At 32.2% G+C, this 27,427-nt stretch overlaps 1 protein-coding gene across 1 annotated transcript; it reads left to right on the top strand.

Moving 5' to 3' along the window:
- Window positions 1–131: 131 nt before the first annotated feature.
- On the top strand, window positions 132–26,586 carry LOC127706975 (cleavage and polyadenylation specificity factor subunit 3-like). Its single transcript, XM_052211717.1, has 17 exons — window positions 132–217; window positions 1,125–1,188; window positions 2,038–2,135; window positions 2,372–2,500; window positions 8,139–8,223; window positions 9,719–9,811; window positions 10,434–10,523; window positions 11,132–11,282; window positions 11,513–11,688; window positions 12,173–12,331; window positions 14,137–14,283; window positions 15,745–15,897; window positions 19,360–19,471; window positions 20,086–20,279; window positions 21,309–21,396; window positions 23,739–23,902; window positions 26,149–26,586. The coding sequence occupies exons 1-17, from the start codon at window positions 147–149 to the stop codon at window positions 26,251–26,253; spliced, it is 2,079 nt and encodes a 692-aa protein (XP_052067677.1). The 5' UTR covers window positions 132–146; the 3' UTR covers window positions 26,254–26,586.
- Window positions 26,587–27,427: the final 841 nt, after the last annotated feature.

The following is a 27,427-nucleotide window of genomic DNA, read 5'->3' on the forward strand; positions in this document are numbered from 1 at the left end:
ATAAAATTAATATAAAGAGTTCAAACATATATGTAAAATTGTATGATTCAAAGTTATTTTTTGTATCATTGTATAAAAATTAATGACATTTTAGGGCATTTAAGTAAGTTCTGTTTGTCATACAAAGAAGTATCAATTTGAAAAAAATGGCTTCTAATGAAACAACAGAAGGCCAAGTTCCTATAGAAGAAAGTGATCAGTTGATTATAAAACCTTTGTTAGCATATATATTTTCACTCAGATATATATATTATAGAGTACTTAGTTTGTTGTCCTCTCATGCAAAGTATAGTAACTGTGCTTAGCCTTTACACACATCAAGTTGTGTCTTTCTAAGGTTTTCATAATTTAGTATTCATTATTGGGGCAAGTTGGCAGATCTAATTTTATTCAGTGGGATATGAGGCCTGACATTCATAGGGATTAAACTACTTTTCATGCGTGGGGCGATTTGGCAGACCTTTATTCTTTGGGATTAAACTTCTTTTCCTTGACTTAACTTGTAAGTTTAAGGTTCATCAAAAGGAATTGAAAAATATGGCCGTGTTTACACCACAAAATCTACTATGCGTACAGACAAACTGAAGCATCTAGGAAAGTTTTAATGCATGGCAGGACCTAGATATATAAAAGTTATATGTAGTCTATGTTTCAGAAAATTAAAAACTTACCTGGATTTTGATGTGCATTTTTTTCCAGTTTGCAGAAGATAGCAAAATTAACACATGAGTTTCATTTGATACGGTCCACTCAGTTGCACAGTTTAAATCACCTATTGTTTGCAGATGTCTATTGTCCATTTAAATCAATACTACTCACAACATTTATAATATGAGGGGAGCTTTTCAAACCTCTTTCCCAACTTAGTTTATTTTGGCACCTTTTGCAGGAATGAAAAAAAATGAATAGCAAAATCCAGAAAAGTTTATAATTTTCTGAAACATAAAATGCATTTAAAATTTAATTATCTAGTTCCTGCCATGCCTTAAAACTTTTCCAGGTGAACAGGTTTGTCTGTACTGAGAGTAAAATTTGTGGTGTAAATACGGCCATATTAGCCAAAAGGTTATGATGAACCTTAATTATATATCATACATCTCTCATATTGCTAATATTTATTGCAGAGGTTCTGGTCAAGAAGTAGGTCGATCATGTCACATACTGGAATTCAAAGGAAAGAAAATTATGGTAAGTTACAAGTGTTAGTGTCCACTTAAGTCTTTATAGATGCTATTTTATTTTTCTGTTTGTTTCACTTTCCTGGGACATTTGGGAGTTCAAATCTTTCACTTTTGAGGAAAAATATCCCAATTTATCTAACTCATACAATAATGAAACCATAAAGAGTTGTTTGTCATGTGAAAATGCCTGAGCTATCTGATATTATATTTTAGCTAATAATATTAATTAAATTTTTTCTGGTGTTGATTGTAATAATTCCTTTAACATTAAGAAATCAACCTTGTAAGATCAAATATCAAAATCACATTTGTGTACTTATATACAGGAAAATCTTCATCATAATATAGATGACCCCCATCCTTTTATCTAAGAAAGAATACAACAGCTTGGATTAATTCACAATATTGTCATTAAAAAAAACAATAAATGTACATATTACATAAAAGGGTCCATAAAGTACCTCTTTCATATATATATGTTGTAAGTAAAGGTGGTTTTGAGGATCAGTTCTGTCAATATGTACTCCGCTAGCTTGGAGAAAAAGGTCAAATCAGTTGTAAGTAGGAGTCTTGAAATACATGTAACCAAAAATGGCAGATATTTAGGTTCACATATTAAATATTGCCTTGTGAGTGTATTATGCAGAATGTTACCAAAAAGAAAACTCTTCAAAGGACTTTGGTTTTAGACACATCTTTTTTACTATTAAAATTATGGCTTGACCCACAAGCTTAATGCATCAATTAACAGAGGTCAACTTGCAATGCATACAATTAACAATTAAAGCAAATGTAGCAATTGTAAGTGTATATATATCATGTATATTGTTAAAGAGACATATTTCATATATTGTAGTTGGACTGTGGTATTCACCCAGGACTACATGGAGTTGCCTCCCTTCCATACCTAGATTGTGTAGATGTTGAAGACATAGACTTATTGCTGATCAGTCAGTAAGTGTTTAATTGAAAGCATTTGTTTTTTATACACATTTCAAATTTTCACATTTCATGCGGTGATTATAATTCCAGGAAAAAAAACGTATACTATGATTTTATGAAAAATGATAGAATAAACATGATAAAACAGATCTGATAAGTGTAGTATATTCTAAGTTATAATATTAAGGGTACACTAAGTTAAGTTTTCCTTCAGAACTATAAAATTATGTATTCTTTATATTTTATAGCTTTCATTTAGATCATTGTGGAGCATTGCCATATTTCCTAGAGAAAACAGCATTCAAAGGAAGATGTTTCATGACCCATGCTTCAAAAGCTATTTATAGATGGCTGTTGTCAGATTACGTCAAAGTCAGGTAGACTTAAATAGTTCCAACTGATTTTAATGTCACCTTTATCTGTGTCACTTACATTAAAGTAAAGTAACAGTAAATACTAAATACACCAGGAACATATATATTGATGGGACTTGACACTACCTGATTGTAGTCGATTTTATCGTCGTGCCATAGTTAATAAAGATACGATACAGAAACGGACATGCTATTATCCTAATGATTTCTGATATTATCAATATAATGTCATTCAAACTAGTTTTATAGCGATGCTAGTGTATCAAACTTGTATTCTGTCACTTCAAATTTGTTAAAATCGCAAGCATTTCATCACAGAATTGTGCAGAATGCAAACCAGGTAATAAAAAAATGGCGGCCATTGCCGCGATGATTTACAAATTCCCAAACTATTATAAAACACTTCACATCAAATAAATCAAACTTATTTTGGTAATTTTATATGACAAAATATATCTACTAAATGATAAAACTTGTATTTATTTACAATTAGAGTTATGTGGTTTATATGTTGAGCAGTTCTGATAGTTTTTCAGTCAGACGCTACCAAAATCCGTAAATCTTGGGAAGTCTCGGGGAGTCCGAGATTTTATCAATTTTATACTGAAAAGCGTATCAGATTCATTTCCCGTTAGATATACTGTTCCCAGAATACACTTATACGTATGTAAATTGAATTATACCCAAAAAGGTCGCCTTTTTTCCACAATTTATATGCATCATCAGTTTTAACTTTATACAGATGAGGATTTGAAGAGAAAGAAGTCAGCAAGGTTTCGAGAGGAAAAATGATATGTTATTGAATAGATATAAGAAGATGTGGTATGAGTGCCAATGAGACAACTCTCCATCGAAGTCAAAATTTATAAAAGTAAACCAATATAGGTCAAAGTACAGTCTTCAACGCGGAGCCTTGGCTCACACCGAACAGTAAGCTATAAAGGGCCCCAAAAATTACTAGTGTTAAACCATTCAAACGGGAAAACCAACGGTCTAATCTATATAAAAAACGAGAAACACTTATGAACCACATCAACAAACGACAGCTACTGAACATCAGATTCCTGACTTAGGACAGGTGCAAACAAATGCAGCAGGTTTAAACGTTTTAATGGTACCAAACCTTCACCCTTTTTCTGAAACAATAGTGTAACATCACAACATAGAAAGACACACTATAAAATATCAACTGAAATAGCTTAACTCAATCAAAGGACATATTAACACCAGTGAACATACACTGAACAAATAAATTTGACCTATGATACAATGTAAATACAAAATAAATAAACTAAGGGAAGAATAATAAAAGTAACATGTTATATCGGTATGAAATGTTAAACAATTTAAGAAAAACAATATGCTCGAACAAAAATTTAGCCATTTGCAATTCCTTTAAACACAGGTAAATGAAAATATTTTGTTGTTAGGTATACGTGTACAGTTCCAATAGAAAAAGGAAATATTTTTGATGTTCATAGTACGAAGTGAAAATTTATAGTAATACCAAACACTTATCAAAGCTGGTATATAGACCAGATATAACCCTGAATAACATTTAATAACAAAAAAGCAGTACAATTAGTATCAACAGGTCAAATATACAAGAACGTACGATTTGAGAGTACTTGCAGTTACTGACAGTTAGTTAAAAGCCAAAACAATTAATAATAAAAAATCATGCATCAGAGACTAAAATCAACTAAAACACATCCCAGGGATTTAGTATTTTAACGTCATGGACAGTCAAAGAAGACATGACTTGTGCAATGCCAAAAATAAATGTATCGACAGGCAGTAGGATTGTTAGGAGTTTAACCTCTTTATAGATCAAAATGAACATGGGTGTGTCTTTATACATCCCGTTTGAAAAGAATACAAATTTAATTATGTTTTAATTTGCTGATGACAAAATCGATATTAGTACTAATGTAAACTATATTCAAAGATCTAATTACAACATTGGTAAGATAACCTTTACTAATAAGTTTGTTTAAAGGTTTGATGAGTTTACACGGATCACATAGTGATTTTCGCCCTTTAAGTACAATATTACCGTAAAATATAGGATGTGAAATACTGTTTTTAATCAGTTTTCTACAGGTACAGCCAAATTTACTAATCAAATCTTTGTATCTATGAAAGAACTTAGCAAAAGTTTTACGTAATTTATGGTAGCGAAATCCCTGACTTAATAATTTACCAGTGATGCATTGATTACGTTCGTAAAAATCTATGACATCACTACACACACACGGGCATAACGAATGAGTTGGGATATATAAACACCGTATGATGGAGCCAAAGGAACATCGCCGTCTAAAAAAGGAAAATTAACAATAGGGAATGAAAAATCGTCTCTTTTGTCGTAAATTTTCGTATGGAGTTTTCCTTTAGAGGTTGAAAAATCCAGAAAAGGACAACTACTGCTGTTTATGTTAGATTTAGTTAAAGTAAGTTCTATTGGGTAAATTTCGGTAGTATATTTACAGAACTCTGGATTATTTAACGAAAAAATATCATCTAGATAACGGAAAGTATTGTTGAATGTATCAACCAAATGTAACAATGACGTGTCTTTCCTGAGTTTGGTCATAAAGTGAGATTCATAGCAATACAGGAATAAATCTGCTATTAAAGGGGCGCAGTTAGTGCCCATAGGAATACCTACTACTTGTCGATACATTTTATTGCCGAAACGTACATATATGTTGTCCAGGAGAAAATTTAAAGCTTCAATCATATCTTCACATTTCCAGTAAGTGTATCTAGCATACTTTCCTTTTTCATTCATTTCTGTATAATTACATTACATTTATGTTTCACGAGAATCCATTAGTTTGATTGTTTAACAACAATCGCGCATCATTCAAAAATTAACCTTCATATCAAAATGAAATGTTACATTTGTGATGACACGTGCTTCCACAAAAACGTGGACAGGTACATAAAGGAAAAACTTGATATACTTAGCATAAAAATGTAATTATAAGAAATTAATGCTTCTTTTAGTAATTTGATAGGTTTGTAAAAGTGTTTATATGTGCTTTGGTCAACACTTTTAAACCCCAATAAAATTACAAAAAGGAGCATTCATTTCTTAATTGATTGATATAAAATAATAGGATCACTGACCGTTAATTTTTTTGTGTATTTACCAAGCTGTTACCTACTTGGTAGTTAAAATGCTAAAAATCTACTTTTTACAGCTTATAAATCGATGTAGTTATGCTCATTTCAACGTTTTGAGGGGCCTCGGTGGCCGAGTGGTCTAAGTAGTTACTACTGTAATCACTAGCCAGTCAACACTGAGGTTGTGAGTTCGAACCCCGCTCGTGTGGGTCCACTGGACTCCAATCTTAATTGACTAGGATTGTCAGTTTTCCTATTGAAGGTTGTGGTTTTCTCCAGGCACTCCGGCTTCCTCCACCAATAAAAACTGACCGCCTCGAAATAGCCCAAAAGCGGTGCTTAAAAGTGGCGTTAAAACACCAAAAATCAAAATCAAATCATTTCAACGTTTTGTGGTATTTTTTCACATATCACACCAGTTTGAACCATGAATGCCATTAAAACAGTCGGTGACCCTATTATTAGCTCACCGAAAGGCCAAGTGAGCTTTTCTCATCACTTGGCATCCGTCTTCGTCCATTGTTGTCGTCGTCGTTGGTTAACTTTTACAAAAATCTTCTATGAAACTAATGGGCCAAATTTAACCAAACTTTGCCACAATCATCATTGGGGTATATAGTTTTAAAAATGTGTCCGACGACCCCGCTTGCCAACCGACATGGCCGCCATGGCTAAAAATAGAACATAAGGGGTAAATGCAGTTTTTGGCTTATATCTCTGAAACTTAAGCATTAAGAGTAAATTTGATGGGGTAAAAATGTTCATCAGATTTAGATCTATCTGCCCTGAAATTTTCAGACAAATCAGACAACCCGTTGTTGGGTTGCTGCCCCTGAATTAGTAATTTTAAGGAAATTTTGCAGTTTTTTGTTATTATCTTGAATATTATTATAGATAAAGATAAACTGTAAGCAGCAATAATGTTAAGCAAAGAAAGATCTACAAATAAGTCAACATGACCAAAATTGTCAATTGACCCCTTAAGGAGTTATTGCCCTTTATAGTCAATTTTTAACAATTTTTCGTAAATTTTTGTAATCTTTTACAAAAATCTTCTCCTCTGAAACTACTGGGCCAAATTCAACCAAACTTGGCCACAATCATCATTAGGGTATTTAGTTTAGAAAATGTGTCGGATGACCCGGCCTGCCAACCAACATGGCCGACATGGCTAAAAATAGAACATAGGGGTAAAATGCAGTTTTTGGCTCATATCTCTGAAACTGAAGCATTAAGAGTAAATTTTACAATGGTAAAAATGTTCATCAGGTTAAGATCTATCTGCAGTGAAATTTTCAGACAAATCAGACAATGCGTGGTTGGATTGCTGCCACCAAATTGGTAATTTTAAGGAAATTTTGCAATTTTTGGTTATTATCTTGAATATTATTATAGATAGAGATAAACTGTAAACAGCAATAATGTTCAGCAAAGTAAGATCTGTAAAAAGTCAACATGACAAAAATTGTCAATTGACCTCTTAAGGAGTTATTGCCCTTTATAGTCAATTTTTAACAATTTTTCGTAAATTTTTGTAATGTTTTACAAAAATCTTCTCCTCTGAAACTACTGAGACAAATTCAACCAAACTTGGCTACAATCATTATTAGGGTATCTATTTTAAAAAATGTGTCCGATGACCCCGCCTGCCAACCAACATGGCCGACATGGCTAAAAACAGAACATAGGGGTAAAATGAAGTTTTTGGCTTATATCACTGAAACTAAAGCAAAAGTATAATGGTTGCATTATTTCATGCATCAATTGTAAACAAAAAAATCAGGTGAGCGACACAGGCTCCTTGGAGCCTCTAGTTATTTTACATCATTAAAACAGAAATTTATGTATACATCAACAACATATAATTTGGTAAGAAAAATCTATGGACTTGTAATTGTAGATTTGATGATTTTAAGGCAAATTTAAGAACATTTTTTGTCAATTTTATGTGCTTTCTATACAAATGTTCACCTATTATTATGATTATGAAAGAAAAATCATTCAGTAATATTTCAGAAAATAAAGAGATGGATGCATTACTTTTTCTATTTTTAAAGTTCAACAAGCCTAAGTTGTATGCAAAATTTTACCAAAATATGTGACACAGCCCGCTTACACTACCTTGACCTTAGGGTGTGTATGTCTGTTTGATAAGTTTCTCCCAAACTTGACCTCATTTTCATGTACATTGTAACAATGATCAATGGTAGGTGTTCAGGATTGGGTAAAATTCTCAGTTGCTACAAGTATTGGGTGAATTGTATTAGGTCTGTAGAATTATTGGATGGTTTACATGTCCATGTGACAGGGGTCAACTGACATTGACCTTCATTTAATTGTTCATTGATCAATGTTAAGCTTTTTTGATACATGTAGTAAGACCTTGCCATCAAAGACTTTCAACCTTTTAATTAGTCATAATCATTTCCTCTGAGATGATTCTTCGGCTTTTCATTTCTTTCTTATATTATCAGCAAACTGTTGTATCATATGTTTTGGTATTTTGCAGTAATATATCCACAGAATATCAGCTATATGCAGATAGTGATATAGAGAAAAGTATGGACAAAATTGAGACTTTGAATTTTCATCAGGTAAGACAAAATCATATTGAAGTTTTTTGAGCCAACCATTGTGTCTTTGTCATCTCTCTAGATTTTAAAATTGGGCAGAATTTTAAACTAATAAAACCATGTATGAGTAGATGACTAACAGGAAGTAAAAAACATCATTTTAATCATCTACATGTACTACCAAGTCATTTTTCCTGAATTGAATAAAAAATGAAGCTGATATACAATGATATACTGTGGATTCTATTTTTTTCGTGGGTTCAAATTTTCGTGGATTGAGAAAAACTTTATTTTTGTGGATATTTGATTTCATGGTAATGCTGAAGTCGGCATGTATACAAGCCTATAGTAAATATCTACTTCATTGAACATTTAAATTCATTGTTCACCTACACTACCTACAAAATCCACCAAAATTAGTCATCCACGAATAATAATGTATCCACAGTACTCATATTCTTATTAATTGGTCATATTTGCTGGTAATGACCTGTTTGATAGTTTTGAGTTTAGACCTGTCAGTTGTTCTTTACACAGAGATTCAAATGCCTAATAGAGGTGTGCTTAATGCATTATGGTAGACACGGTATCCTGATTTCCTTGCTGATTGTTTCTAGATTTTCTGAACCCCTTTATAAAAGGGTGACATTTAAGTCTCAGTTATCCAAAATGAAGATAAGTTGACATTTACAATATAAAAATTATGAGGTATGATTGTCAATGAGATAACTATCCACAAAGTTTACTTAACTGTTGATTATGCTTCATTTCAGTAAACATTTTCACTAAGTAGCAAGTTTATATTCCTTTCAGTATTTTGGAAAAGAAAATTTCCAACAACTGCTTTGAACAAAACATTTGAAAAGAAATAACTTGATTTAATAATTTATGTGTATAAATGTTCATATTCAAGTCAGATTATCTGGCTAGCTCTCAGCATATGATTCTTTGATTATTACTTTAAGACAAAATTCTATGTATTGAAGTTAACATAAACCAGGGGATAACATTTGTAAAAAGTGAAATAATTAAAAAAAAATAACAATTTATGAACTATGTAGATATTTGATAACACAGCAAGTCTTAATTAACTGGTATGTGTTAAATTGTGTTTGTGCTTGTATTGCTAAGAAAAAACATGCCTCAGAAATTGTACTAATTTGTAACAAGTAGATGAAAATGTGAAAATAGGAAACATCATATTTCTTTGTAGTTTTTATAGTTTTGTACATAAAACAGGCCGTTAGTTTTCTTGTTTGAATTGTTATACATTTGTGGCCTTTGATAGCTTACTATTCGGTATGAGTTTTGCTCATTGTTGAAGGCCGTACAGTGACCTATAGATGCTAACTTTTATGTCATATGGTTTCTGGTTGAGGTTTCTGGTGGAAATTTGTCTTATTGGCAATTATACCACCTACATTGTATCTTGAAAGCAAGCTTTCGGAACAAAATATCTTCTGTGATGTTATGTACATGTACTTTGCACATTAATAGAGGAATCTTTTATTTACAGGAAGTAGAGGTTAATGGAATTAAATTTTGGTGCTACACAGCAGGACATGTTCTTGGAGCTGCCATGTTTATGATAGAAATAGCTGGTGTCAAGGTCAGTGCCACAGGTCAAATTGTTAGAAAACATGAGCAGATATCATCTGACATTTGTTCTGCCATGGTTATCATTCCTACATGCATATCAAATTGAATCTTTTTTTTTTAATTCATAGTATACATGGTCCTTGCTACATCTGTTGCAATGAGAGCTTTTCTTGTGAACAAATACTAGAAAAATTTAAAAGACAATTAAAAATTTAACTGCAAGTCAAATGTGGATAGTCAGTCACACTTCAAATTAAACTTCTTTTATTTTTGGAACAAAATTTATTTGAAGCCTATTGGTTATCAAAATGAAAACGTTCCAAAGCAATCTAATTACATTAATTCAAAACATTACTTTATACATGTATCAGTGTTTTTTAAATAACACAATATTCATTTGACACTTCCTACTTTATACAAACATATTTGTGGTCATTTTTTACACTCAATGAAAAAACAAAAAGATACTTTCAGTATTTAATGAAATTTTATTCATATTTCAAATCTGAAAATCTTTCAATGTCAGTAGAAATACATTAAAAATATTGAAATATCTGACCACAAATATACATACAATAATTTAATATAAAACCATCTTATAGAACCATATTTCTATTTTTGTTTCTTTCCAGGTTTTATACACAGGTGATTTCTCCAGACAAGAAGACAGACATTTAATGCAAGCAGAAATACCAAATGTTCACCCAGATATATTGATTGTTGTAAGCTATCATTATCACATTTAAAAATTATGTCAGCTTTCATTTTGTTAATTGCATGTTAATTACTACTGAGGTAAAAAGAACCTGGTCTACTAGAATTAAATGTCAAATATCAATATAAAGAAAAAATCCCATTTTTAATCTTTTTTAACTTTGTAAGAAAAGGCAATCAATGTAATAATTTGACAATGACTGACTCAAAAACAATAACTTTGTACTTGGACAACGTTAACTCGTACAATGGTGGTTCTGTTAATTGACAGTGCATCGTTTAAAGTGTGCAGCATCAGTGAACTTACATTCATGCTACACTCTTTATAAATGCAATAACACACTAATAAGAAACGACTTTCATTTTAAAAATCACATTTTACTAATACAGGATGTTGACTTGATATTGATAAGTACAGAACAGAAACAGAATGTGTGAAATACTTGAACTTTTTTCAAGCATCATTAAGTTTGAATAGTTCTTTTTAAATTTTTCTAAAAAGCTGATTTTGTCACATAACTATTGAATTAGAAATAATGGTTTTGAATGCAATATAACTCCTACAGTACACCTTCATTTTGTACATTTTACTGTTTAATGAATATTATTTTCCCAGGAAGCTACATATGGCACACACATTCATGAGAAGAGGGAAGACAGGGAAGCAAGATTTACTGGACTGGTCCATGATATAGTCAGTAGGGGTGGAAGGTGTCTCATTCCAGTATTTGCACTTGGAAGAGCTCAGGAACTTTTACTGATTCTAGGTTTGTGTATGCTTAAGAATATAATAAAGATATAAAAATTAAATTAATGTTATCTTAATATCATTTCTGCAAGTCCAATCAAAATTTCAAAAGAACTTCACAGACAAAAGTTGAAATTTATGCTATACTTTAAAGTATTTCATCAGCAACACAGAAGATATGATTTGAAATTGTCTTTGCTATTGTTAATATTAAGTTTTGAAAATTTATTTTTACAAATATCTTTTTAGATGAATACTGGAGTAATCACCCTGAATTACATGATATTCCTATATACTATGCTTCATCCCTGGCTAAGAAATGTATGACAGTCTATCAGACTTATATCAATGCCATGAACGATAAAATCAAACGACAGATCAGCATCAGCAACCCATTTGTCTTCAAACATATATCTAATTTAAAGGTATGTATGTTAATCAGGCACATTTGACAATTACTGTTAAGTCTGAAATTTCTGAGATGTTTTTATCGTTCGAAAAATGAGAAGGAATCAGTACCACAAAAATGAAAAATCGCATTATAAATTTGATTGCATAATTTTTGTATGCAGTTTTTAATGGAAATTGCAATAATTAATCTCATGTTTTTGTCCATTCTTCAAAAATAGCAATAATAAATGCACACAAAAATTTCTAAATTTACAGTTGTAATAAAATCTAAAAAAATTGTGTATAAAACCTTAACCATTTATGGAGAATTAGTAATGTTTATGGTTTTCAATGCTTTTCATGGAAGTGGTAATTGTACAAGATTTTATTTAGTTTGGATGATTAAAAACATAATGGTAAGATGTTAGTAGAAAACATCTAGCAAATTTGGGCATACAATTAAAATTCTCGATACAATTGTATATGTACTAGCTACATATATCTAATCTCTTGTTATAGAGCATGGAACATTTTGAAGATATTGGACCTTCAGTTGTACTGGCTAGCCCAGGTATGATGCAGAGTGGACTTTCCAGGGAACTGTTTGAGAATTGGTGTACAGATAAAAGAAATGGCTGTATAATTGCTGGTTATTGCGTAGAGGGTACATTAGCAAAGGTGATAAGCAGTTCAATCTGAAATATTGTAAAAATGATCATTGTCACATACTGGCTCCTGTTAATTTTTTGTGCCCTCAAATCTAAAAATATTTAGATGTCTTTTGATTTTGTCATTGGGTTGCTGTCTCATTAACATATACCCTACATCTTACTTTATACAAATATAATAGATTTTTTCTTTGATGTATTCTTACTCTACAAGCTAGCCTTTAAGTCATATGAAAAGAGTTTCTTGTAATTTTAATGTTATCAAAATTATTGAACCAATGCATGCATATATACTAAACTAAGTCCTGTATCCACATTTTTATATACATGTATATTAGGCCACACTTAAAAATATTTTGGTTTGCCAAAACCCTACCCAAAGGTAGAGACAGTGGTTAGGTAGGTAGGCATTTTCTTTCTTTTTTCCGCAAAGAGAAATTGAAGTGTCAGATGTTTTTTAGTCTTCATGCCTATCTAATTAAAAAAAAAACTTTTTCACATCAGGACAATACAAAATTTTGAGTAGGCAGCTATTTTCTGGGTAGGTAGGGTTAGGACAAACAAACATATTCTTTTTTATGGCCTTTCGAACCTATAATGTATTATCGACAAATAATATTTCATTCAGTGATTGTTGATGGCAAGCTAATTAACTTTAGTTTACTGGATCGTGACATTGATAAACAATCAACACAGAGCAAGTGGAACACGAGACAAATAAGTGAATTAACAGAGCCATGATACTTTTTTTATATTTTCCATATTATTCAGTAGCAGTACATTTATGAAGATTTTGATAATATAAAGGATTTCTTTTTACAAGAAAGTTCACGTACACTTGTTTTATAGTAAAACTTAGCCATTCAAGTATATAAAACATATTCAACTTTTTTTTTTTAAATTTAAAGTTTCATATGACTTTAATTCATTTTCATTGAATTCAAAATTTAATATTTTATATGGATGGTAATCAAGTATATAAAACATATTCAACTTTTTTTTTTTAAATTTGAAGTTTCATATGACTTTAATTCATTTTCATTGAATTCAAAATTTAATATTTTATATGGATGGTAACCTGTGTTGTTTCAGGGTATACATGTAAATATAGATTCTTTATTGTGTTGGTTATGAAATTTCTTCACTCAAAAGAGATGAATTTTAGGAAATTAGTTGTTCAGTCATTGAATTAATCTTCACTATGGAAAGAGTAGAAATATTGTATCTCATGAGCAAATAGAGATTTATTTTGTTTCTATTTTTATGCCCCATTTATGGGCATTATGTTTTTCGGTCTGTGCGTCCGTTCGTTCGTCCTTTCGTTCGTTCCTTCGTTCGTCCGTCTACCTCATCAGGTTAAAGTTTTTGGTCAAGGTAGTTATTGATGAAGTTGAAGTCTAATCAACTTGAAACTTAGTACACATGTTCCCTATGATATAATCTTCCTAATTTTAATGCCAAATTAGAGTTTTGACCCCAATTTCACGGTCCACTGAACATAGAAAAGGATAGTGCGAGTGGGGCATCCGTATACTATGGACACATTCTTGTTCTTTCTCTCTTGAATAAAACCCCATAATAGAGTAGGACAATAATGATGTTGAATCCAGTAATGTGATGTAAAAATAAATTAGCCACCAAACACAGCAACACAAATGGTCATTTTATAGCACAAGAGAATTTAACTCACACTGGGTAACAATATTTTTATAAACCTGTCTGAGTGTTGTATAAAAGCTCCCTCCAACGGAAGAAGTTTTTATGTTACAAATTATTGTTATAAAATTAATAAATGAATGCTACTTTTCTTTACAGCACATCTTATCAGAACCAGAGGATATTGTAACTATGGCTGGTGCCAGGCTACCCTTGAAATGTTCTGTAGATTATATCTCATTCTCAGCTCATACAGATTATCAACAGACTAGTGAATTCATCAGAATACTCAAACCAACACATATAGTAAGTGAGCAATATTACAACTTACAACTCATAAAATTTAGATTTTTGAGTGAAAGTGTCTTCTGTGAATAATTACCCTTCTGTTAAAAAATAAAGTTTGAACCTACCAAATGAGACTTAAGGGATCAAAATATGTTTATGAATAACATTCTGATTCAAGATCAAAACTGCTAATAAAAATTCCTCAATCCACTGAAATTTTTAAACATTATTCAAAATTATTATTTCACACACAACCCATCATCTTTTTTTTATCCCCTTGTCTTACAAAGTTGGGAATGTGATAACAGCATTTAATCTATTCAGTCTTGTTTTTTCTTTCTTCAATCCAGGTTAAGGTTTTTGTTGTCTCACCTGCGACGATAGTCGCAGTATGCAAGACAAATGGGAAGCACATGTCAGTATGACAGGTTTTATCTGACCTTTACCTCATTTTCATGGTTCATTGTTCAATGTAAATTTTTTGTGTTTTGGTCTGTTTCAATTACCATAAGCAATAGGTCAACTTACTATATTTGGTGCATGGAATAATTGTAAGGTGAACATGTCTGTCTGACAGTTTTTATCTGACCTGCACCTCATTGTAATGGATCTTTAAAAATGGTTTAGTTTATGTGATACTTGTTGTAAAACCTTTATCTTTAAAACTCTCAGCATAAAATCAATGGTCAGTAAAGCAGGCGAAACATTTCACTGTGTGCACTCTTTTTTGATTCCATGTCTATGCAATTACAAATCATAAAGGAATGATGTTTTTGTCTGTTGATGAATTTTAGTGGCAAAGGTCCACATGAAAACTGTTTGACCTTTACAATTGTTTTATATAAAAAGATGTGGTCTGATTGCCAATGAGACAACTCTCCACCAGAGACCAACTGACATAGAAGTTAACAACTATAGGTCACTGTACAAGCTTCAACAATGAGCAAAACCCATACTGCATAGTGAGATACAAAAGGCCCTGAAATGACAAATGCATAACAATTCAAACAAGAAGAACTATGCATGAATGGCTGTGGGTAAGTTGTACACTAATGTCCAGGTCTAAGCAACTACAAACCACAGATGCATGCTCTTTTGTCTGATGTTTTATCATGGTTAGTGATGAAGGTCCAGACTAAAACTAAGTTACCTTTACCCTTTAACACATGAATGTGTTTGATTAAGTTTTGAATTAAGGTCAAATCTGAACAACCACATGTTTATTGGCAAAGCTCCACATTAGAATAGGTGACCATGGTCTTCATTTTATGCATGAATGGCTATAGTCAAATTTCAAGTTCAGTTCAAGATCTAAGCAACAACACATTATAGAGTGAAGATCTTTGGTTAGTTGATGCATGATGTTTAATGATAAAGGACGACACTAAAATTGATAATACTGAACTAACTATCTTTATTAATGTGCCTCATGATATGTGTTTATGCCCATCTATATATCAGAGTTTTATTTACACATAGGTTCTTGTCCATGGAGAACAGAATGAAATGTCCAGATTAAAGGCAGCTTTAGTTAGAGAGTATGAAGATGACACTGAATATCAACCATTTGTACATAATCCTCGTAATACAGTGTCTGTAGAATTAAACTTTAGAGGAGAAAAAATGGCGAAGGTAAAGGAAAAAACCAGTTCTTATCTAATAGGATGCTGGAAAGGATCAAAACAAAATATCTTGTATTTTGGTATTAAAAATCACTGATGAAAATCAAATAGAAGCTCTCTCATTATTATCTATTCAGGAATTACAACTAAATCGCTTATTTAATTGCATGTGTTTTATCCAAAATTGATTAAAGGATTGTCCAATTTTTTTAGCTCACCGGGGCCCAAAGGGCCCCATGTGAGCTTATGCTACACTTGGCGTCCGTCGTCTGTCATCGTCTGTCGTCGTAAACTATTTCAAAAATCTTCTCCTATGAAACTACTGGGCCAAATACCTTCAAACTTTAACTAAATGTTCCTTAGGGTATCTAGTTTATAAATTGTATCCGAAGTTTTGATCCATCTACAAACACGGCCGCCATGGCTAAAAATAGAACATAGGGGTCAAATGCAGTTTTTTGCTTAAATCTCAAAAACTAAAGCTTTTAAAGCAAATCTGACATGTGGTAAAATTGTTCAATTGGTGAAGATCTATCAGCCCTTAAATTTTCAGACGAATCGAACAACTCATTATTGGGTTGCTGCCACTAAATTGGTAGTTTTGAGGAAATTTTGCAGTTTTTTGTTATTATCTTGAATATTATTATAGATAGATATAAACTGTAAACAGCAATAATGTTCAGCAAAGTAAGATCTACAAAAAAGTTTGTATGACCAAAATTGTCAATTGACCCATTTTAAAAGGAGTTATTGACCTTTAAAGACAATTTTACACAATTTGTTCATAAAGTTTGCTAACATTTAAAAATCTTCTCCTCTGAAACTACTGGGCCAAATACCTTCAAACTTCATCTAAATGTTCCTTAGGATATGTAGTTTATAAATTGTATCCGAAGATATAATCCATCGACAAACATGGCCGCCATGGCTAAAAATAGAACATAGGGGTCAAATGCAGTTTTTGGCTTATATCTCCAAAACTAAAGCTTTTAAGGCAAATCTGACAGAGGTAAAATTGTTCAATTGGTCAAGATCTATCAGCCCTGAAATTTTCAGACAAATCGAACAACCCATTGTTGGGTTGCTGCCACTAAATTTGTAGTTTTGAGGAAATTTTGCAGTTTTTTGTTATTATCTTGAATGTTATTATAGATAGATATAAACTGTAAACAGCAATAATGTTCAGCAAAGTAAGATCTACAGAAATGTTAAATGACCAAATTTGTCAATTGACCCCTTAAGGAGTTATTGCCCTTTAAAGACAATTTTACGCAATGTGTTCATCAAGTTTGCTAACATTTAAAAATCTTCTCTTCTGAAACTATTGTGCCTAATACTTCTTAACTTTGAATGAATGTTCCTTTAGGAATCTAGTTTATGAATTGTATCCAAAATTTTTATCCATCAACAAACATGGCCGCCATGGCTAAAAATAGAACATAGGGGTGAAATGCAGTTTTTGGCTTATATCTCAGAAACTAAAGCATTTAGAGCAAATCTGACAGGGGTAAAAATGTTCAAAAGGTCAAGATCTATCAGCCCTGAAATTTTCAGACACACCGAATAACCCATTGTTGGGTTGCTGCCACTAGAATGGTTGTTTTAAGGAAATTTTGCAGTTTTTGGTTATTATCTTGAATATTATTGAAGATAAAGATAAACTGTAATGTTCAGCAAAGTACGATCTACAAAAAAGTTTATATGACCAAAATTGTCAATTGACCCCTTAAGGAGTTATTGCCCTTTAAGGACAATTTTACACAAGTTGTTTTGTTTTTTAACTTTAAAAATCTTCTCAAATGAATCAAGTATAAATTTTGTATTTCATTTCCTTGTACGTTGTTGTAAATGTGTGTATTGGTTATTTCTAAGTAAAGAAATATTGTTATTATTGTATTAAGAGAGTTTATATGAGTTGTCAGAAGTTATTTCTAGTATTTCTAGTATATTGAATGAGTAATTAACGTACGTTTTACTTTATGTTATTAGATGTATCGATAACGTCATATATGGCGCAAATTTGTCATGTATTATTCAGAACGTTACCGTTTGGTAAATATTGTAATCATGAACCCAAAAGTGTTCATTTGTGAGCTCTCAACTGGAAGAAATAATATGTCTTGATTGTTTTAGTAACAAAAGTGTATTATTATAAGCATTTTGAGTCGAGGACTTGTATATTTTATGTCAGCGTTTGATGTTATGTTTTTCTTCCTGCTAAGAATATTTACTTCCGGGAATTTCAAATAAATACCTGTGCAACGTCACGTTCGTCAGTCTTTGCTGTGTTTACATTTGGCTTGCAGCAAGGCTCAGCCCGGGGGTTCCTAGAGGTGAGAAGCAGCGCATTTAGCTGTATGCCTTGCAGTTTATATTACAAGTAAGGGTCGTAGTTTAGAGGTAAGAAGCAGCGCAGATAGCTGTATTCCTTGCATTTATTTACGTTGTCATTGTAGAATTTATTAAGATAATCCTGTTTGGTCCGTACAAAAATACAAGAGAAAGAATGTTATTTTAGTAGCTCCGCCCCGTATGTAAACTATATAATTGTTGCTCGAATATTGTTCATGTATGGAAATATATCGGCTGTTCTAGAAGTTTAATAAAAGTATCATTTTCTACTATTGATTATTTATTCACGCTACCAATGATGAGAGAGAACAGACAACAGATTTGACGGCCGTATTTATTTATCCCTTAGTTTAGTCACAAGTTTTGTGAGTTTATTCGTATTTGCTGGCTTTCAAACTATACAAAAACATAGCAAGAAGCAGAAATTACGACATACGTCAAGAAACATAGACACTATGGCTAAAATGGAACATATGGGTAAAAAGCAAAAATAATCATTGATGAAAGATTTAAGCCAAAAAAATAACAGGTGAGCGATTCAGGCTCTTGAGAGCCTCTTGTTATTACAAAATATTAGATATGAGAATTGTAACACAAAGACCAACTAGTAACTAACATCAAAACAATATTTTCAAAGTTTCATGTTAATTTCTAAAGCCTATTTAGAGTTGTACAGTGCATACAATTTGCACGTCTTCCTGTTTGACCAAACTTTGAATTTTTATTATACCAACTGAGCAAGACACCAATTGAGCAAGATTTACTTGTCAATTTCTTCTAGTGAATAGGGGGTATAGTAAGCAACTCCTTAGTTTATTTCAGAGTGGTCATTGTCCTAGAGTGGTACAGCTGTTAATCTATTAGAAATTTCTTTGTACTTTGATCTGTAACTTATTTGTTATAGATGGGACCCATTCCCAATTGATATGTATATTGTAGATTTTTTTTTTATTGCATATCTTATTATTTTTTAATAGTTTCAAAGACCACTGAAATATTTACATATGAATATTTAAAATAAAAAAATATTTTTCTAAAGTTGAAATATCATTGAAAACCTCATATATTTAAATGATCATTTCATCAAGTTTTTAATAATGTTTTTTTTTGTTTTTTTCAGGTTGTAGGTAAATTGGCAGCAGACCGTACAAATGTACAGAATAAGAAAATATCTGGTATCTTATTAAAGAGGAACTTCAACTATCATATATTGGATCCATCAGATTTGTCTAGTAAGCATTTAGTTTATTTTGATATAACTGGTATAATATTTAAGCTTGATTGATTGGTGTTTAATGCCAATTTCAGCACTATTGGCTTTTTGGTGGCAGTCTTAGTCAATTAAGATCGGAGTCGAACACACCTGCCACATGAGGGATTCAAACTCACACCCTCAGTGTTGACATGATTTTGAGACAGTAGTTGGACTACTTATACCACTCTGCCACCGAGGCCCCTATTTAAGCTTGAAGCTTGGTTACCAAAGGGAATTTTTCTTTTTAAACAACAGTGAATATAACTTATTACCCCCGACCCTTTGGAGTATTTTACTGTTTTCAGAAATAATTCCTAATTTTTGAAGCCAGATTTATTTATGTTGTTGATAATGTTAACATTAATCATGTATCCATAAAATAGAATATCAAATTTTGAAATTTCAGTGCTTCCATCTGAAGAAAAGTATTTATGATTGTTTCCATTTTAATAATACCAAAACAAATGATTAATTTATTTGAGGTTCAAATATAATGTATATATGTAAAATTTATTTCAGATTTACTTGCTTTTTGCAATCTTTCAAATAGTATTAGATCTTTATGGCAAACATGAGTTATTTTTATTTCAGATTATACTGATCTAGCCATGAGTACTGTGACACAAAGAATCAGTATAGGTTTTACTGGTACCCTACCTCTATTACGTTATTACCTGAAGCAGTTATCTGGTGATGTAGAGCAGTTTGAAGTCTCTGGTAAACCAGCTCTAAAAGTCTTCAAATGTATAACAGTTGTTATTGAAGCAAGAATGGCTGTGATAGAAGTTAGTATAGTAATTTAATGATGCCATTAAATTTGTACATTATATATGTCATAATTGATATCTCCATAAACAGTTTATTTCAAAAAGATGGAGATATAGTGTTAATTAAAAATGCCATCAGCAATCGCCTCAAATATATTATACTAGAACACACCCGCGACATCGCGGTTCCATGACTGAATTAGAGTAATTATATATAAGCCTTATTTTGAGCCTGGATTTTTAGTACTCGTATTGTCATCTGATAAAGTCATGCTGTTTATAAGATGCACGGTTTTCTCTGCTTTCAAAATCTTTCTGTTTGAACCCGTCGACCTGGAACTTATTACTTATTGGTAATATCAATTATTTGGAAAACAAGAGGGCCTGGAATGGTTTTATTTTTTAATCAACACCATTGTCCTATATTAGTTATATATAAAGTTGAATTCTTTTATTCACCATTTTTACGTCATACTGGCTAATAAATTGGAAACTGTACCTATGCCTTATAATACTTTAAATTTGGATTTTTAGTATTCGTAATGTGATCATATAAAGTCATGCTGATTAAACACTACAATAGGAAACAATGTGACAATGATTGAATTCAGTACATCGACTGAGCATGTGTAAAAGCGTATAAGACACGGATCGATAACGGTCTCATAATTTGAATATTTTCTCAAAAATTGGCGTTTTCTGTGGAAAAAAGATTGTTTCAAAGACAAGTTTAGGAAGTACAAAACACTACATTTATACGTCATATCACAAATATTTCCGACTTTGTATGGTTTCAGAGGAGTTGCAGCTCAATGAAATCGGTCCCTTCCTTTAGTAGTTTAGATATGGACTAAGTAGAGGATTATTCCAGGTTAATCTGTCTTCCTGTAAAAAGTAATACACCAAATCATGGCAAAAATGACTGGTGTACAGTTGTCTATATTTGACATGTGATAGAGTTTGTCAAATGTCATGTTGTATGTTTCAGAATCATTTAAATGTATGTTATCTTTATCTATCCTTGTCTATCCCTGTTTGATTTTATAGTGGATGGCTAATCCAGTAGCAGATATGTATGCAGATGCTGTAATGACAGTTGTACTCAGAGCAGAATCAGATCCTATGCCACAAAGAAGTAAGTATTTCATATTAGAAATAATATTATGGAATGTAAGCAAATAACTTTTTTCTGAAGTCATGTGACATCCTTAAACATTTATTATACCCCAAGTAGTGGGGGATAGTTTTTTTTACAAGTCTGTCAGTCAGTCATTTTGGTTTCCAGATGCTAGACCAAATACGACATATGGGATTACAGCCTTGCTTGGATAAATGGTCACATATAATCAGAGCAAGATCCCTAATGATTTTGAGGTCACCACATTTAAGGTCAAGGTCATAGTTACTAAAAAAGACAGAAATTTTTATAGATAAGAGGTTTCTGGATGCTAAATCATATACCTCATATAGGACTGCAACCCTATTTGGATATACATGTATTGTCACAAATAACAAGAGGGCGATCTCTAATGATTTTGATGATGATGATGGATGGCTGCATAACGTCCAGCGGAAAATTAATATGCATATTCAGGACGAGAACATGTTAATGTAATATGAATATTTACCCTACTATGTACTAGACCGATATGCTGAGCCAAATTTTTAACGTGGTAGTTCACAAGGTAACAGTCTGCAGAAAGACATGTCATCTTACCCGAACACATTAATCTGACTCCGAGCCTACCAGTCTTTGATTTTACTCCTTAATGTCACATGCTTAGCGGAGAAGCAGCAAATACCAACTTTAAAGTCTTTGGTTTGACCCGGCCAGGGTTTGAACCCACGACCTCCCACACTCTGGGCGAACACCCTACCACGAGACCACCGAGACGGTAAATAATGATTTTGAAGTCACTAGGTTAAGGTCAGTAAATTCAATATAAAATAGATGTTTGTAAGATAATATCATTGTCTGAAATCATAACAGAAAAAAACAACCTTCAAGTATACTGAAAAACATTGCCAACAGGGGACATAGGTGTTGCTTTTCCGGTGTCGTCAACTATTGTTAAGTTTTCTGCTTAAGTCAGTTTGTGATAGATCAATGGTATTTTCTAGAAAGTTGCATTACTATCAGTACATATCAGTTTGACAACTATTTTGAAGCCCTAGGTCATGGTCCAGAGACTTTAAATTACTAAGCAATTTTCAATGTTAAGTTTTCTGCTTAAGTTAGTTTGATAGGAAATACTTGTAATAGATCAATGAAATTTTCTATAAAGTTGCCTTACTATCAGTACATATCAGTTTGATGACTATTTCTAGGCCCTGCCCCCTAGGTCATGGTCCAGTGACTTTGAATTAATAAACAATTATTAATGTTAAGTTTTCTGCTTAAGTCAGTTTGATAGGAACTACTTGTGATAGATCAATAATATTTTCTATAAAGATGCATTACTATCAGTACATATCTGTTTGAATACTATTTCGAGGCCCTGCTCCCAAGTTCATGGTCCATAGAATTTGAATTAATTAGCAATGTTGCTGTCCATCAGAATGTCTTTTAGTATTGATAGTAAAATAAGGGATATTTTCAGAGTGGATACATTCATCCAAAACAAAGTAAGGCAAGCTTAGTAGTGTTCAGTATGTGGGGTAAAAATAGAAAGTTGAATATTCAGTGAAAACAATGAAAAAAAAATTATTCAAATCTTGTGATGCGACTGTGTACTGAGATTGTGAGTTTGAATCCACACAAGGCAGGTGCCTTAAATCTCCAATCTTAATTGACTAGGATTGGCAATTTTCCTGTTGATGGTCGTAGATTTCTCAGTCTTCCTCCACCAATAAAAACTGGCCACCAATATATAGCCAATAGTGCTGAAAGTGGCGTTAAACACCAACAATCAATCAATCCATTAAATTACAGATATATCATATACTGTAGATTCATTTATTTTCATGGATACCAATTTTCTTTGATTCAGGAAATATTGTATTTTGTGGATATTTGAATTCGTTGTTTTGCCAGAATTCTGCATACCAGCCTTTAGAAAATGTGTATTATGTTTAATATTTAAATTCCTGCTTAACCTGAACCGATTGAAATTCACAAAAACTGTTATACAACAAATAATAATGAATCGACAACAAGGGTTTTTTTTAACAACCTTGACTACCCATGGGGTAATTATAGATTATAGCTGATCATCTCAACGACATTGATTTTCTCAATCGAGTTGAGATGACCTATGGTAATCTGTTTATCGCTATTTTACTTCTGACGACGTTGTCAATTTCATTAGCAATGGCACGTGCCCCCTTAGTTTCTAGTGATAATTTTCATATCACTCGACTCCGCTGAGAAAGGGAATTATCAGTCATTAAGATCAAAGGAAATTTTCGTAAAATAGCGATAATAATGAATCCACAGTACCTTTAAAAATGATTACAATGACTGTCTGTTGTTTGTAGATGTACCACCAGCTTTGTTGGTAGATAAAAGTCATGTACAGGAATGTTTACTAGAAATGTTAAATGATATGTTTGGTTCTAATTCCATCAGTAAGCTCATCAGGAACGATAGAATGACAGTTACAGTAGATGATAAGACAGCTGTAATTAATGTAGACACATTGGTAAGAATAAACGTAGCATTGGAAAGGTGTTGCCCTTGATGGTAACTCCTTTCATTTTACCAATTTATCAAAAAGCACAATTTCTGTGGTCAAAGTTTATTTAAACATCAATAAATTTGTCAAACATAGACAGAAGCTGTTTTATGATAAAAAGACAGTATCTAGTGCAAATGATTGGGTGTATTTATTTTTTTCTTTCAAAATCAATTAACACTATCTACCTTTCAGTGCATGTTTGTTTACATTTTCCATCATTATTTTTTTTTCTTCCCACATGCACTATGTGGTTGCTGAAGTTCTTATGAGAGGTTTCATGTTTAAGGTCACTGCATACGGAAAAGCTATTGTCAAATTAAAGTCAGAGCAGACAATATTTCAATTACAGCAGTACATTTCTGAAGAATTTGATAAGACAAATGATTTTCTTTTAGAATAGAGTCCATGTACACTTGTTTTATATTTAGTAAAACTTAGCCATTCAAGTATATAAAAAGTATTCATCTTTTTTTTTTAATTTGAAGTATCATATGACTTTAAGATACAGTCTAAGGTTCAAGTTTTCCAGACATCAATAACATTGTCAATCTTTCATGAAATTTTACAAAACTTAGACAGAATATTTTTTATGATTAAAAGACAGTATCCAAAGCATAAGTGAAAATTAAAAAAAGTTTTGTTCATTTTCCTGATAAAGGGACTTTTTTTTTGCAGGAGGCAATTAGATACAGTCTGGTGTTAAATTTTTTTTAGACATCAATAACTTTAAAAAAAATTCATAAATTTAATGATACTTTGCCAGAAGCCTTTTTAAGATTAAGAGATAATGTCTGATGCAAAATTTGGTAACATTTTTTTCTTCAGTTTTCCACATTTTACTCATATATGGACTAAGTTTTTATACGACTGCAAAAAAATTTTGCGGTCGTATATTGGTATGACGTCGGTGTCGTCGTCGTCCGAAAAACACATTGGTTTTTGGCACAATAACTTTAGTTTAAGTAAATGGATCTCTATGAAATTTTATCATAAGGTTCAATACCACAAAAGGAAGGTTGGGATTGATTTTGGGGGTTATGGTACCAACAGTTAAGGAATTAGGGACCAAAAAGGGGCAAAAAAATAAGCATTTTTGTAACTTCCAGACACTAACTTGTGTTTAAGTGAATGGATCTCTCTGAAATTATACCACAAGTTTCCATACCAAAAAGGGATGGTTAGGATTGGCTTTGGGGGGTTATGGCTCAAACCGTTTAGGAATTTGGGGCCAAAAAGGGGGGAAAACAAGGGTTTCCTGGTAAATGGACAATTTAAAAGCAGTGTAAGGGAGGTAATCCAAAAACAAAATTGTACAATGTTGTACAATGTTTGATTACCTCCCTTACACTGCTTTTAAATTATCTATTTAAGACTTTTATGATGTATTTAAATGGGTAATTATGGTTGCTCCATTGGTAATTTGAATTGAGATTATGACCATATCTTGAGGGAAAGAATTTTTTTTTATTTGGAAAAGTGGGGGGGGGGGGGGGGGGGGGCAATTTTTTCTCATTTCAGATTTCAGAAATTAAAATTTCTTCACACATTTTTTTTTTGCAAAAAGAAGGTGGGGGGGGGGATTTTTTTTTTGGGGGGGGGGGGGTCAATAAGCAACAGCATTGTGTATTGCACAAAAGCAAATAAAACATGGGTTAATTTTTATTTATTTTTTTTGGGGGGGAGATCAATTCGCACAGGCACAGTGTATTGCACAAAAGCAAAAAATTGAATATAAATTCAAATCATATAACCAATTCTAAGTTCTTTGACTACAGTTATTCTGTGTCAGAAACCTATTATGTGTCAAATATTTAATTACAATCCAAATTCAGACCTGTATCAAGCGCGAATATTGTGTCCATTTTTGCCCCAACTGTTCAGGGTTGGACCTATGCGGTCGTATCCAGCTGCGCCCGGCAAAGCAATTTATTTTATCAGTTAACATTTAGATACAGTCTGGGAAATAAAAATAATGTACACATAAATAACTTTGTCAATCCTTCATGGACTGTTATGAAACATGGATAGATGCTTCTTTAAGATCAAGAAATAGCATCTGAAGAAAAAAGTTTGATTTTTAAAATTGTTTTAATCTGACAGTAGCAATAGCAGGCGAGACTACCCTTTAAGAATTCTAGCTGTCCAGGATTGGGATGTACAATGTAAATAATTTTTACTTTCTGATCTAACTTTATATACTTGCATTACAGGATGTGGCCTGTGAGGATGAGACATTACAACAAGTTTTACAAACAGCTGTATCCAAACTATTTTTAGCTCTGTCGCCACTCAAAGCCAATACACAGTATCTGTGACAGTGGCAAATGTCAAGGACATAATTATATGGGAATTAAGGTCATAGAATAAAGAATCATGGAAAAATGTTAACCTCAGAAATATAGGATTTTAGTCTTGGAACTAAGCTATTTTGATCATGAGAGTAAAATGCAGCAAGGCTGTAGCCAACTTAGTCTCTTAAGAAACTGTTGAGTTAACCGTGTTTCTTCCATCAGAAAACGCATTGAAATATGAATTTGTAAAAAGTATCAAAAAGGCACCATTCAAGTTGCAGCTATTTTTTTGTTAATGATTTGTATCATTGTTGTATAATGTACTTTGTTATAAAATAAAGATCTGCAAAATTGTTATCCAGTTTGGTGTTTCATGACCAGTGATATTAACATGAACCATGTCAGGGCCTTTTATAGCCGACTATACGATATGGGTTTTTCTCATTGTTGAAGGCCGTACGGTTACCTATAATTGCTTACATCCACTTTATTTGAACTTTGGTGGACAATTACTATCAGTACATGTCAGTTTGACAACTATTTCAAGGCCCTGCCCCTTAGGTTATGGTGCAGCAATTTTGAATTATGTAGCAATGTTGCTGTCCATTAGATTGTCTTTTTCTTAATTTTTTGCCCACATGCAACATATCTCTATGTCAACAGTATATTAGTTTTTAGTTTAGGTCAATATGAGCTTAAAACATCACTTACCATCTGATAAATTGTCTGTCCAGTAACTCTTCTCATTTAAACTTTGTTTCCAAAATTCTGAGCAAATGTAGAACAAACTTTGAAGGGGTATGTATACAAGGCCCTTTTTAGCTCACCTGACCTGAAAGGTCAAGTGAGCTTTTCTCATCACTTTGCGTCTGTCGTCCAACGTCCTGCGTCCGTCGTCCGTAAACTTTTACAAAAATCTTCTCCTCTGAAACTACTGGGCCAAATTTGACCAAACTTGGCCACAATCATCATTGGGGTATCTAGTTTTAAAAATGTGTCCGATGACCCCGCCAACCTACCAAGATGGCCACCATGGCTAAAAATAGAACATAGGGGTAAAATGTAGATTTTGGCTTATATCTCTGAAACCAAAGCATTTAGAGCAAATCTGACATGGGGTAAAATTGTTTATCAGGTCAAGATCTATCTGCCCTGAAATTTTCAGATGAATCGGATAACCCGTTTTGGGTTGCTGCCC

Source organism: Mytilus californianus, unplaced genomic scaffold (assembly GCF_021869535.1).
Source record: "Mytilus californianus isolate M0D057914Y unplaced genomic scaffold, xbMytCali1.0.p SCAF_6, whole genome shotgun sequence".
Taxonomy (NCBI): domain Eukaryota; kingdom Metazoa; phylum Mollusca; class Bivalvia; order Mytilida; family Mytilidae; genus Mytilus; species Mytilus californianus.

What these genes read in the sequence shown, in the direction of transcription:
- LOC127706975 (XM_052211717.1), top strand. Translation starts at nt 147, where the DNA reads ATGGCTTCTAATGAAACAACAGAAGGCCAAGTTCCTATAGAAGAAAGT. An exon ending in TACTCAAACCAACACATATA is followed by an intron (nt 14,284 to 15,744) that starts GTAAGTGAGCAA and finishes ATTTACACATAG; the next exon opens with GTTCTTGTCCATGGAGAACA. An exon ending in GGATCCATCAGATTTGTCTA is followed by an intron (nt 19,472 to 20,085) that starts GTAAGCATTTAG and finishes TTTTTATTTCAG; the next exon opens with ATTATACTGATCTAGCCATG.